This window comes from Pyrus communis, chromosome 8 (assembly GCF_963583255.1).
Source record: "Pyrus communis chromosome 8, drPyrComm1.1, whole genome shotgun sequence".
Taxonomy (NCBI): Eukaryota; Viridiplantae; Streptophyta; class Magnoliopsida; order Rosales; family Rosaceae; genus Pyrus; species Pyrus communis.
Genome location: NC_084810.1, coordinates 5,311,146 through 5,324,053, shown reverse-complemented (window position 1 = coordinate 5,324,053; position 12,908 = coordinate 5,311,146). Strand labels below are relative to the sequence as shown.

General features: G+C 38.6%; 1 protein-coding gene across 1 annotated transcript; it reads left to right on the top strand.

Moving 5' to 3' along the window:
• The first annotated feature begins 4,664 nt into the window (after nucleotides 1-4,664).
• LOC137742857 (choline transporter protein 1-like) lies at nucleotides 4,665-11,356 on the top strand. Its single transcript, XM_068482802.1, has 10 exons — nucleotides 4,665-5,061; nucleotides 5,923-6,281; nucleotides 6,497-6,642; nucleotides 6,972-7,155; nucleotides 7,693-7,766; nucleotides 7,853-7,966; nucleotides 8,802-9,158; nucleotides 9,591-9,851; nucleotides 10,500-10,727; nucleotides 10,954-11,356. Exons 1-10 carry the CDS (start codon nucleotides 4,877-4,879, stop codon nucleotides 11,164-11,166), a joined length of 2,121 nt encoding a protein of 706 aa, XP_068338903.1. The 5' UTR covers nucleotides 4,665-4,876; the 3' UTR covers nucleotides 11,167-11,356.
• Nucleotides 11,357-12,908: the final 1,552 nt, after the last annotated feature.

Here is a 12,908-nt window from a genome sequence, read left to right as displayed (position 1 = left end):
TAATTTAGACAAATTGGACACTATGAACGTCAATTTCTTGCTTCAACATACATTGAATCTAGTGGATTATCCAATGCTATCCTAGACGCCAAACAAAATTGAGAACCACAATTTTGTTGAAAATTTTCAAATACCCGCGTATAATCTCTATCAATATATATATAACATTCGCATGCTACGGTGAGGATGAATTATTTATAGATTGACAGACATAACGTCATCTATTCAAGGAAAAAAAAAAGAAAAAAAGGCATCTCTTCAAATCTTGTATTTTTATTTGCTTTTTTATATACATGATATCGAGAAAGATGAAACGAACCTACTGACCATGCATTATAGAATTAAATGCATGTAAGTATTTAAGCTAGTTATGATTGCTATCTTATTCATAAATAGTTACAACATATAAAAATATAAATTTCATTTAAAAATAATAATTTAATTCGACTTTTTGGAGAGTTGGAAGAATTTGATTACTAAATTCAAGGGGAGGGAGGATGGAGATGAGCTGCTGCAGGGGGTGGTTTTTGGATATGGAGGTTATGGAAGTGTAGGAATGATAGGATTTTAAATGGGGTATGTTGGCGTATCCATCTGATGCTCTCATGCTTTGGAACCGTAGCCTGGGTGAATATCGTGAAATGGAGATGCAAATAGAAGAAGATGTGGGAGGGAAGGCGAAGAAAGCTGCTGATGCAGTGCAACCGAGTCGTCAGAAAAAATGGAAGAAACCTCCTTCGGTACGGTGAAGATAAATTGTGATGCGGCGTGGAATGCCAAGAGGGGGACTGGTGCTGTGGGGTGGGTGATTCGTGACTTCGCGGGATTGCTGAAGGCGGCGGGAGGTACGACTTTGATTCAAGCATCTAATGCTCAGATGGCTGAGGCGGTGGCGGTAAGGGATGCGCTAGGGGGTTGCAGGAGAGAGGGATTTACAAAGGTATGTTGGATAATGGCCAAATGTTTCCTTGTTTTGTGGCTTGTTTTGTGGCTTTTTCAAAGCCATGTTTTGTGGTTTTTTCAAAGTCATGTTTTGTGGGAGAAGGCTTGGATTAAGAAAAGCATAAAAAGAGAGCATTTGGCAAAACAAGGATAGGGATGAGAGAAGGAAAGCATCCAAAAGAGATGGTGTGAGCATTTGGCTCTACCATGGGCATGGGTGAGAGAAATCAAGAGAGTTAGAGTGAAAGATCTCTTGTGAAAGAACTCTTGGGGTAGAGTGAGGCTCTTGGGAAAATTCTGTGAGTGGGTGTACAAGGGTTATGGGATTGGGTTATGTCGATTTAACTCATGTGTAACTTGTACTGTTTTTCTCATAGTGAAGAGCAATATCTCTCCGAGGACGTAGGCAGGTTTTTGCCGAACCTCGTAAATTTCTCGGTGTCTTTATTTCTTGTATTTTATTTTGTTCAACTGTGTGTGATTTTGGTGAGGTTGTAATCTGAATCTCGGTTCCGCACTAACGAACGGGCCAAGGCACAACAATTGGTATCAGAGCATCGTTGGGGGCTTTGGTTCGTTGGAGGTCCAGATTTGTTGTTCACCATGGAATTTTCAGTTGAGCAGTTTAAATGGAGAGGCGGTTTTGCTCTTGGTAAAGGAGAGTATGGAAGCCTGAAGAAATGGAAGCCGTGTTTAGGGATGCTTGGATCAACTGCGAAAGTTGATGTTGAGGAAGAAGACAAAGGCCTTTTTCTTCTTACCTCACTTTCAGATTTGTACGAGAACCTTGTGAAACTTTACTGCAAGGAAAGAAACAGTAAGTTTGGAGCAGGTGCAAGCTTCTTTGGTGTGGAATGATACACAAAAGAGACCATGGATGATGGTGGGCACAAGACTGCTTAAGCTATTCAAGGTTGAAATCGTGGAAGAAAATTAGAAAGAGGATCTGAGAGAGACAGCAGGTTCAGATCCGGTTCCGGAGGCAAGGGTCCACAGTGCTACGGGTGCAAGGCCGGGTTAGCAAGTTTGTGGTGGAAGACTTTGAGTATGCCCTCTAGGTACTCGAAGCAACACTTCTCCTGGTGATGTTTAGTCTCAAGTGTTGCAGGGGTTTTGCAGCAGGTGGAGCTATGGGATTCACAGGTGATGAGAAGGTCCTGAGGTAGGAGGAAGTGTGGGAATTTTGTCTGGCTCGATGGGTTGTTGCTGGAAATAGGCGCGCTGCAGAGTTTCCAGGTTGCAGACAATGAAGAGGAGGAAAACCTGCTGGAGGAGACGAGGATGTGTTGAGATCCTGTCTGAAGCTAAATGGTGATTTTTAGCTTGCAGCAGCTGCACATGCATTGGCAGTAACTGAATCGGAACAGGACCAACGAGGTTGATTCAGAGTGTGCATGCTGGTACGTAAGGCCAATGGACTTTGGTACAATTTGGCCAAGGTGGAGATTGTTGGATAATGGCCAAATGTTTCCTTGTTTTGTGGCTTGTTTTGTGGCTTAAATTGCTCCATGTTTTGTGGCTTTTTCAAAGCCATGTTTTGTGGTTTTTTCAAAGTCATGTTTTGTGGGAGAAGGCTTGGATTAAGAAAAGCATAAAAAGAGAGCATTTGGCAAAACAAGGATAGGGATGAGAGAAGGAAAGCATCCAAAAGAGATGGTGTGAGCATTTGGCTCTACCATGGGCATGGGTGAGAGAAATCAAGAGAGCTAGAGTGAAAGATCTCTTGTGAAAGAACTCTTGGGGTAGAGTGAGGCTCTTGGGAAAATTCTGTGAGTGGGTGTACAAGGGTTATGGGATTGAGTTATGTCGATTTAACTCATGTGTAACTTGTACTGTTTTTCTCATAGTGAAGAGCAATATCTCTCCGAGGACGTAGGCAGGTTTTTGCCGAACCTCGTAAATTTCTCGGTGTCTTTATTTCTTGTATTTTATTTTGTTCAACTGTGTGTGATTTTGGTGAGGTTGTAATCTGAATCTCAGTTCCGCACTAACGAACGGGCCAAGGCACAACAAGGTAATTATCGAGTTAGATGCTCAGGTTAGGAGCTTGTTCGTATGATTAATCGAAGAACGATTATTGATGCGCAACTGGAAGGTATTTTGCATGATATTTGGCACCTTGCAATTGGTATAGAATCCGTGGAGTTTGTGTTTTTTCATCGAGAAATCAACATAGTTGTTGCAACTTCCATGCAATTTGTAGGGAGAATTTTTATTTGGAATTGTATTGGTTCCGATTTCTTTTTAATATTCTTTATGAAGATATAAACTTATACTTGATTGAATAAAATCTATCGTTTGATATAAAAGAGAAGAGGTTGGAGTAAAAGGCTACATGGTCATTCATATCGGGATATGAGCGAGGGAACAAGTCTAACGGCTGGCACAGTGAGAATAACCAGAAAATTTTCATTGTAAACGAAACACGAATGATATACTACATGTTTTCATATAAATGATAAATTTTTTTATTTTTTAAGCTATTAAATTTTTAACATATATATTTTACTATTTGCATAATGACACGTAATATATCATTCTGTGTTTCAATCATAATAAAAAAGATAATTTTTTTTTTTTTCATACTAAAAAATATCTCGAGAACTAGACTATGCCGAGGAGCACCGCAATCGCGCGCACATATTTCCGTGTCAGTGTCTCTGTCATAGTTTATTAAATTATTATCCGCTAAGCGGCGGAATTACGGGATTTAAATATAATCAAAATTCTAATTAGATTATTTATTAAAACTTAAATATAATAATATAAATATACTCACCCAAGCTGGCTTGGTTTTGTGCAGCGGCTAGGAGTAGTAGGAGCTGCTTAACTTTTAACGGCTCTTTATCTCTATGCTGCTTTTTCTTTTTCTGCTTTTTGACCAAATATAAAACAATGAAGAGTCACATATTAATGTTGAATCTCACTCCCACAAACTTTTTGAAATTTTAATTGGGAGAAATAGGCGTTGATTTATTTGCAAAAGTTGATGATTTTTTTTTTGTTTAACATGTCAAACGGATGTTAGATGAAGATTAACATTTTAATGGTTAGCGATGAAAAGTAAATACATATTTAGATCTGTTTGAGATGAGGTACGGCTCATCCAAACTTCTAATGTTTAATCTTCTAGACAAAGACTTGTATGACACACTTACACTAATAACAGGTCCGTTGTATCGTGTGTCACCCACCCTAACATTAACCTCACTCAATGAGTCTAACGCCGCATATGAAAAGGTTAATAGCAGAATGTCTGCATTAACTTTTGTTTGATAGACGCATTAAAGTATTTTGTGAGGAGTATGATAAGATACAATAGAATTAAGGAAGTGAAATTCACACATATTTTTTTCTCTCTTTATACAGTGTTATTATTTGGTCATTAGATTTAAAGAATCAAAAGATAATTAATAAACATAAATGAAGAGAAATGTACAGAAAAGAAAAATGAGTGCGAAAATCATTTTTCTAGAATTTTATCTTACCAAATTGCAATCATATACGATAAATTAGAAACTTATCAATGTAGATTATCACACCACAAACTTAATTTTTTAGAACATTCATTTTTACACTGAAATTCTAAATTTAATTATCTTTCAATCGATATTCGAAACGTATAAACATAAGAGACGTTAGCAGCCAATGAGCCGTAGTGTAAGGCTACAAGCCGAGCACTCGACAAAACTAGAACGAAAGTGATATCTTTGTCTTAAAGTCGGAAAAAGAGAGGAAGAAAGAGAGAGGACTTCATTAAACAATACTCCAAATCTTCAAAAACCCTCAGGGAACCTTCACACACTCCCAGCGACACTCCCTCCTCCTCCTGCTGTCTTTTCATCTCTGTCTCTCCCTCGCTCTCATTGTTGAAGAAGTTTGACAGAGAGAAACAATCTCTCTGTGTCTGCGAGTGTGGTTTTCACTGAGAAAAATGAGGGGTCCTATGGGGGCAGTCATAGGTAGGTACCCCCCAAGTGATGGTAGTGCCCGAATGGGTTCAATCATTAGGCACAACAGGAAATGCAGGGATCTTGTCTTCCTCGTAATCTTCATAGCCTTCTGGGTTGCCATGATTGTTAACTCCAGCTTTGGATTCAACCAAGGAAACCCTTCAAGGTTAGAAACTTAGCCACACCCTTTCCTTTTTTTTTTTTTTTTTTTTTTTTTTTTGTTTGTTTGTTTGTTTTTTTGTGTTTTTGTGATTTTTAAGGTAAGAATCATCGGCTCTCGAATGGGTTCCTCTTTTAGCTCAGAAATACGAGGTATTGCAAATGGGTATTTATATTTTTGGGGTTGTCTCCATATACACACTGTTACTTATCTGTTGGAATAAAATGAAACCAGAAATTGCTTTATTATTTGGGCTTGGTCCCCAATTGTCTTTTTATGTATTTATTTATTTATTTTTATGTTTAATGCACCAAGGAACTACCTTAAACATATGATGTTGTTTGGTGGTTGTGAGTTTTTTAGCAACATTGGTATTTTTCTCAATTGGGTTTGTTCTTAGCAATAGCATCTTTGGTGGGTTTTCAGTTTCCCTCTGTTTTCCTTTTCTAGAGAGCTTTTGCTGCTGGAGGGAATTCTGGCAAGAAGCTGAACATGAAAGATTGAGTTTGTGTAATTTGTGATTTGTGTTTAGAAAAACTAGGTGTCATTACTTTTTCGAAAGCGGAAATGCTAATTTAGTTTTGGTATATTTTCTTATGGCAGTTTTCTTTCTTTATGTTTAGATAACCATTACCGTATCTTACTTGGTTTGGTCTTTCTTTTTGGATTTCGTTTAGTTTTTTGCAGTAGTTTTGTTTATATTTGGCTACATTGTATGTTTCCTATATGTTGGCTTCATTTTGCTACACTGAGGTTACATTTCTTTTTTGCATAGTTGAATTCTCTTTAGTTTTCCATTTCCTAGCAACACAAGGCATGTTATAAAGGTTTCATCATGGTCATTAATGGTGTGTTGTGGTTTATTAGGCTCACTTATGGACTGGACTACAAAGGAAATGTTTGTGGTGACAAGCATGCAAAACCTGGTCTTAAGGAGCTGGAACTCAAATATTGGTTAAATCCTAACCAGGTTTACCTTAGTGGTTTAAAAGACAATCAATTCAAGTTGGCCAATGCTCGGAGTATATGCTTATTGGATTGCCCTATCCCTTATGAAGATTCACTAAGTTGGGTGTGTGATTATCCTGATGGAGATATCCGTCTCTCAATGGATGATTGGATCGACAGGAATTATGATTATTATGAGTTCCTTACACCAGAATTGAGAAACACCTCTCTTCAACTTCAGGGTCCTTGTTACCCTGTCATATTTCCCAGTATAAATGGTAAATGAACTCACTTCCGTTGGGAATTATTGAACTTTTTCATGTTTTGTACTTATTGCTTGCATATGTGATGTTTGTTGTGTACAATGTACATGTGTTTACTGGTGGGAGAAAACTTTTGACATACAATGACGATCTGGAGTCCCTGTGTGCTTTCATTACCTGTATCTTTTATTCTTTCATTGTAACATTACTGCAAATTCTTCCGTGTACAGTTTATTGGACTTGCCAATTTATTGCTCGTCCCTCCAACGTATCTTTGACGCATTGGCAGCAAATGGGTGGAGTGAAAATCAATGAGGACATTATTATAGACAAATCTATTCACAAGGCCATCAATTCTCGGTCATCTGTCTTAAAGGTCAGGCAACGTTTGTTACTACTTTTACTTCTTTCTAATGAGGATAGTTCCTAAATTCTGTGAAAATGTATAAAGTTCTCCGCATTCGACTTTGTTTGCAATTGGCATACCAAATTAAAAAAGAATATAATTTGTGGCTAAAATTAGTTTTTGATATACCATGTTGCATTTTCATTTATAAAATTAATTTAGTAGTTTGGCTATTAGTGCTATTTTTGGTAGTTATCCCGAAAGAGCTATCTTCATTGACAGTACCTACGCGCATCTTTTTGTTAGTAGTACATTTACTGTTTTCATATTCTATAGCTCTAAAAGTTCATTGTTGACAGAGATACATGGCTGATATTGGAAAAGCATGGCCGGTGCTGATTGTTTGTGGAGGAATTTTGCCACTTTTTCTGTCAGTGATTTGGCTGCTTCTGATTCGTCATTTTGTTGCTGCAATGCCGTGGATTACAGTCGGTCTCTTTGACATTCTGATGATAGCAGTCACAATGTTCTTTTACTTAAAAGGTCAAGAGCTATCTCTCACTGTGCTTTATCCTCTTATTTGGTAAACCATGCTGTAAGGTTTAAAGTCGCAGTGACCTTGAGTCCTGCCTTCCTCACCCCTTCTCCCAGTTAGATCTTGTTCATGATTAGCTATCCATATTCATGTTGTTAGTTTGTTACAGATTTTGACAGTTCTTACATACGAAAAAGGTAGAGGGGAAGGGAAATTAGTATAGCTATGGTCATCAAACAGATTTTGTTGTGAACATGGGAAAGAATGTCTAGGACTGTGTTTTGTCAGTGTTAATAACTTTGTTCTCCATAATTTGGTATCGAAAAAGACTTTTCCGAGTTTTCATACAAGTGCATCTTTTTGTTTCCTCTTACTCAGCATTGTTGGGTCCTGTTTCATCATATACACTGATACTTGTTCGAACTCAAGCATGTTGCTTCACATATTCTAGTTGTCTACTTGTTTAGTTGAGTTTTATGCTTGTATGCGTGGATAATATTCAACAAAATACAATGATGAATTTTATTTTTCTTGCTTGGTTTTAGCCGGATGGATAGGAAATGATAGCATCTCCCCAATCATTGGTGAGCACGATCCATACATTCGCATAATTGGAAGGGTGTGTACCTTCATTAACTGAGCACTCCTAAACCTGGAAGCTGTCCGTATGTATCTTCAACTAACTCAATGGTTTCAATCTTTCAGGAATTACATCATCTCCGTGCTGTTGCTGTTATTATGACCTCTATTATGGTTGTTTCTGTCCTTACATCAATAGCTATAGTCCGCCGCATCCTTATGGCAACGTCTGTCCTCAAGGCAAGTCATGTCCAATTAATCATTTGAAATTATATGAATATATATATGGTGAAAAGTTGATGATACTCAAAGTCGTAGAGACCTTTTCGCTTGAAAACTGTTATGGTTTCTCTGATTTGAAAACTAAATACTCCAATTGGGTGGAGCTGCTCCAACACGTTGTAGGTCATATATTTAAAGTAAAAGTCTGATGCAGGATATTATGGGTATTAGCCCTTAAATTAGTTTAGACTACTGTTTCCCTCTGAATTTTTAGTTTTATGTTAAGAAGAAACATACAAAATGAAAGAAACATTATACAATGAATAATCAGCGACCTATATATACATTTAGACATTGATCAGGCATAAGATTTTTCTCATGGGTTGTGCTGCGAATCCACACTTGGAGTTGCATAAAGGTACTAACACTGGAAGCCCAAAGAATTTTCCACAAATCCATATTTATCTTTTGATGTCTTGAACTTGTTCAAGTTGTCAAATAAAGAAAAGTTATGATGGTCAGGAATTTGTATAAAGCAGAACTAAGAGTAGCTAATATGCAGCAGAGGTTCTGTTGAGCCTTGTTTCCCATATTACAAAAAGACTTTATTAATTTCTGGAAGAATGCTGATTATTTAAGAAAGTGAAGTAATTACATATCATTTGTGCATATATTATTACCAAACTTTCACCGAAGCAAGTGCTGGTGTCGCCAGGAGCACACCCAACATGCGCACCCTTCCACATCTGGGAATACCAGCACTCACAACTTTGTTTAACATAATACCGAATAGTCTTCTTCATCAGAAGTTTTTACTTAACTTTAATGGCTCTACACATTAATCTGTATGCAGGTTGCTGCAAAGGTCATAGGAGAAGCTCAGGCGCTCATAATATTCCCAGTCATTCCATATACCATCCTTGCAATTTTCTACATGTTCTGGTTTTCAGCTGCTTTCCATATGTTCAGTTCTGGTCAGGTTGTCCAGAATGACTGCAATTTGAACTGCTGTGCTTATGATCTTGTGTCAAAACGAGTGAACTGTGATCGTTGTTGCGGTTATAGCATTCATTACACTCCTCATATTGGAGTTGCCATCCTTTTCCACCTATTTGGGGGTTATTGGGCTACCCAGTTTTTCATAGCATGCTCTTCCACAGTTATTGCGGGTGCTGTTGCTTCTTATTATTGGGCTCGTGGTGAAACTTCAGTAAGTTACTAAGCTGTATGCATAGGTTACCACAAAGTTGCTCGTAGGTCTCTGTTATAGGTCTGGATTTCATCATTGTATTTGGATGGCAAGAATGAACAATATAGGTATATAAACATGAGACTTAGTGTTGAAGGCTAGGTTTATATTATAGCATCAAATAGTTTAGTAATATTCTTATTTCATAAAACATAAGGTTCCGTCGTTAGGCGACATGCGTGTCTATGTCTGCATGTGCCTATACGTTGAATCTATGTTCGGGAACTGTCAGCCCAAACATAGGTAATATCTACTGGAGTCTGAATATTTTGGGTCTTGTTTAGTAACTTCCAAATCAAGTTACCCGAGATTTTCTTTCTGAGGACTAGTTTTTTATTTCACTGTGTGCTAATTTTTTTTTCCTTCAATTTCTCATTATCTTCTTCAATGCAGCCAGAAATTCCATTTCTTCCTGTCTTTGCCTCCATGAAACGCCTTGCACGCTATAACCTTGGGTCGGTTGCTCTCGGCTCCCTGATTGTGTCATTTGTGGAATCAATCCGCTTTATGCTTGAGTCAATTCGTCGCAGACTAAAAGTGGCTGGAACCACACCCGATAACTGGTTTGGAAAGACCGTGTACCATACTTCTAGATTTTTCCTGAGGTGTATTGAGTGGACAATCAAATCAGTCAATCGCAATGCCTACATTATGGTAATTTGACATAACTAGTATCCTTCATATTTTCATATATAGAGTTAATCATGTGTTTGTTCATATTCATTCATCCTAATATGGCGACTGCATGGAAGAGGAACTTATTTGTTGGCTTGAGAAGATTGTCAAATTCCTCGACTGGTTTCCTGTTTGACCAAGATGCTAGAAGCAGTGCCTATGTAACTACTCGGGACATCCATTCCTGAAGATTTTTTCATGATTGGATAATGTATCCCCAACATTGTTCTCAAGTCTGAAGCTTGTTTTGAGTACACAATGTCCGGGTTGTAGTGTGAGTTATATGCCATTATGGAACTCGTGTGTTGTTTAACATAACTGATTCTTGGCCACACGTAGTTGGAAAGGGTAAAAAATGAAGTAAAAACTCTGAGCAGCTTGAAAGAATAAAGAAGCGAGAAGGAACATGAAGGCTACCAAGTAGACTTCACTCATTTTGTTGTAACCTACAGGCTATAGTGCTACATTAGTGCTAAACACTAATGTAGTCCTTTACTTTCCTCTTTTTATGTGTTTATTTATTAGTTTTTGGTTCTCAAATCCTGGTGGCTGAGTTTGAACACCTTTTATTCTATATGGTTTGTTCATCTGATTTGTTTCTTGAAAATATGCTTGTTACTGTTGCAGATTGCTATAACGGGTAAAAGCTTCTGCAAGGCTTCTGCAATCGCAACAGATTTGATCATTAGTAACATTCTTCGGATAGGGAAGGTGAACGTGATTGGAGACATCATCCTATTCCTTGGAAAATTATGTGTTAGCCTCTCAACAGCCCTTTTCGCTTTCCTTATGTTGGATACCCACAAATACAAATCTGGCCACAACAAGATCACTTCTCCACTGTTTCCTGTGTTGGTATGTTTATGATCTAAGATAGTGCGTTTTGCGACTATTTTTCATTATCTGATGAAACTACTGAAATGAAAATTGGCTAGAGCAGGAAAGTGGATAAACAAACCTCTTTCACCGACGAAGCTTTCCTTGTATTATTCCCATAGTCTATGTTGAATGACATGAACCAGAGCACTATGGTCGGGTAGAGTATGTTCCGTCATTAATCTGCTCTTATATGTTTGTGCAGGTTTGCTGGGCTCTCGGTTATGTAGTTGCCACTCTTTTCTTTGCTGTGGTGGAGATGTCAATCGATACCATCATTCTTTCATTCTGCCAGGATTCTGAAGAGCACCAAGGGACTGCCCAGTATGCTCCGCCACTTCTGATCGAAACTCTAAATGACCAAAACGAGATGCAGAGACTCACCCAAGGACCCCAGTCAAATAGCTCAGATGTATAATTTTACTTTCGCAATCTTTGCTTCTTGATGGAATCTGAGAATCTTTTTGTAAGGTGCTAAATCCTGCCTCCCAGTACTTATCCTAGTCCTTGAATTTTTGTGTTCTACCTGTATATATTCAAGTGTTAGGCGAAACCGAGAGGGAAAACGGGTGCCTTTATACAAGTTTAGAATATTTGTTGTTGCATTTGAGATATGTCACATCCCAGCTCGGGACGGATCACTTTCCGGGCCCGCTCCACCACCGTAGCACGATATTGTCCGCTTTGAGCTTACCATTTCCTCACGGTTTTGTTTTTGGGAACTCACGAGCAACTTCCCAGTGGGTCACCCATCATGGGATGGCTCTCGTGCGCTACTCGCTTAACTTCGGAGTTCCCATGGAACCCGAAGCCAGTGAGCTCCTAAAAGGTCTCGTGCTAGGTAGGGATGGGAATATACATTTAAGGATCACTCCCCTAAGCGATGTGGGATGTCGCAAGATACATTTGAAAGAAATTATTGAAATTAGAGCAATTATGCAATACTACAAATCTCTTGTGAAATTATTGAAATTGTCTTGCATCCTTGCGAAGTTTTTCTTCCACCATTGCGAAGCTTTGTCCGATGCAAATCCGAGGACCTCGTCTGGGAGGGAAGTACATAAATTGTTCTTTGTTGCCTTCTAAACGCCTTCGAAAAACGTCTGCGGATTGAAGGTACATCACTTTGGCAATTACACTTCAGTAACTGTAGGGACCTCATATTCAGACAACGATCTCAACTTTTGAGGAAGAATTAAACGACCGCCAAACTTTTGCTTCGAGTAATGATGCCGGCAGGCAGTAGACGTCCACCAGGTATAATAATTACATCCCAAGCAAAGGAGTACAAATCTGCTGTGGGACTTGCATAAATGTAAGAATTTCTGGTGAGAAAAGCGGTGACTTCGAGCCCTGTAAAGATCGTATGCGTGCGGCAGCACTCGAATGAAAGTCTTTCCAATGTAGGATGAAACTGAGCGAGCCTTTTGGTTGGAATTGCAGACCATGTCGAGCAGAATTTGAGACAGCAAAAAGCCATCCGAAACCAAGCCAGCATATGATTTCAAGGCAGGGAAGATCTTGATAATCTGAAAGTATCACATCGTTTTCAGCGGCACAGTGCCAAAATTCCTCCAGTCCATCAGTAGCGAAGCAGCTAAAGCCCCTACAGTATATACTAGTAAAGCCACAACGAACGCCTTCTTCTCCATGACCCGGGAACAATTGAATGGCAATGAACAGAATATGAGATGTGATCATAAGGTGGAGGAGGCGATGAAACAGGATAAGAGAAGCTATTAGAATGTGGTGGATAAAAGGAAAAGGCGGCAAAAACGAAGAACATGAGAAGCTTCGGCAATGAGTACCACAGCTTTAAAGAGGTGGTAGCAGAAGACAGGTGCTTTCTTCATGAACATTGGGAGAAAGAGTTATGCTCCGGACTGTGAAACCAAAGAGAAAAAGGACTTATGACTTGGTATTCATAGACAGCTAGAACAAAACCCAGGACTGTGAAACCAAAGCTGCATTCACGGGGGCAAAGAAATGGAAAATTGAGGAAATGATAAATGCACTTCAAAACAAGATTCTTATGCTCCGGTTACTTTCGAACATGTAAGACGGACTGAAAATAACAGTTTCCAACAGCGTCTTTGTGACCACTGAAGTAAGACAAAGGTAGCATCTATGGTTCCATATTGTAAATAGTAAATACAAATT

Coding starts and splice junctions, on each gene's coding strand:
- LOC137742857 (XM_068482802.1), top strand. CDS start 4,877: ATGAGGGGTCCTATGGGGGCAGTCATAGGTAGGTACCCCCCAAGTGAT. Junction 5,062..5,922: donor AACCAAGGAAACCCTTCAAG/GTTAGAAACTTA, acceptor GTGGTTTATTAG/GCTCACTTATGGACTGGACT. Junction 7,767..7,852: donor ACATTCGCATAATTGGAAGG/GTGTGTACCTTC, acceptor TCAATCTTTCAG/GAATTACATCATCTCCGTGC.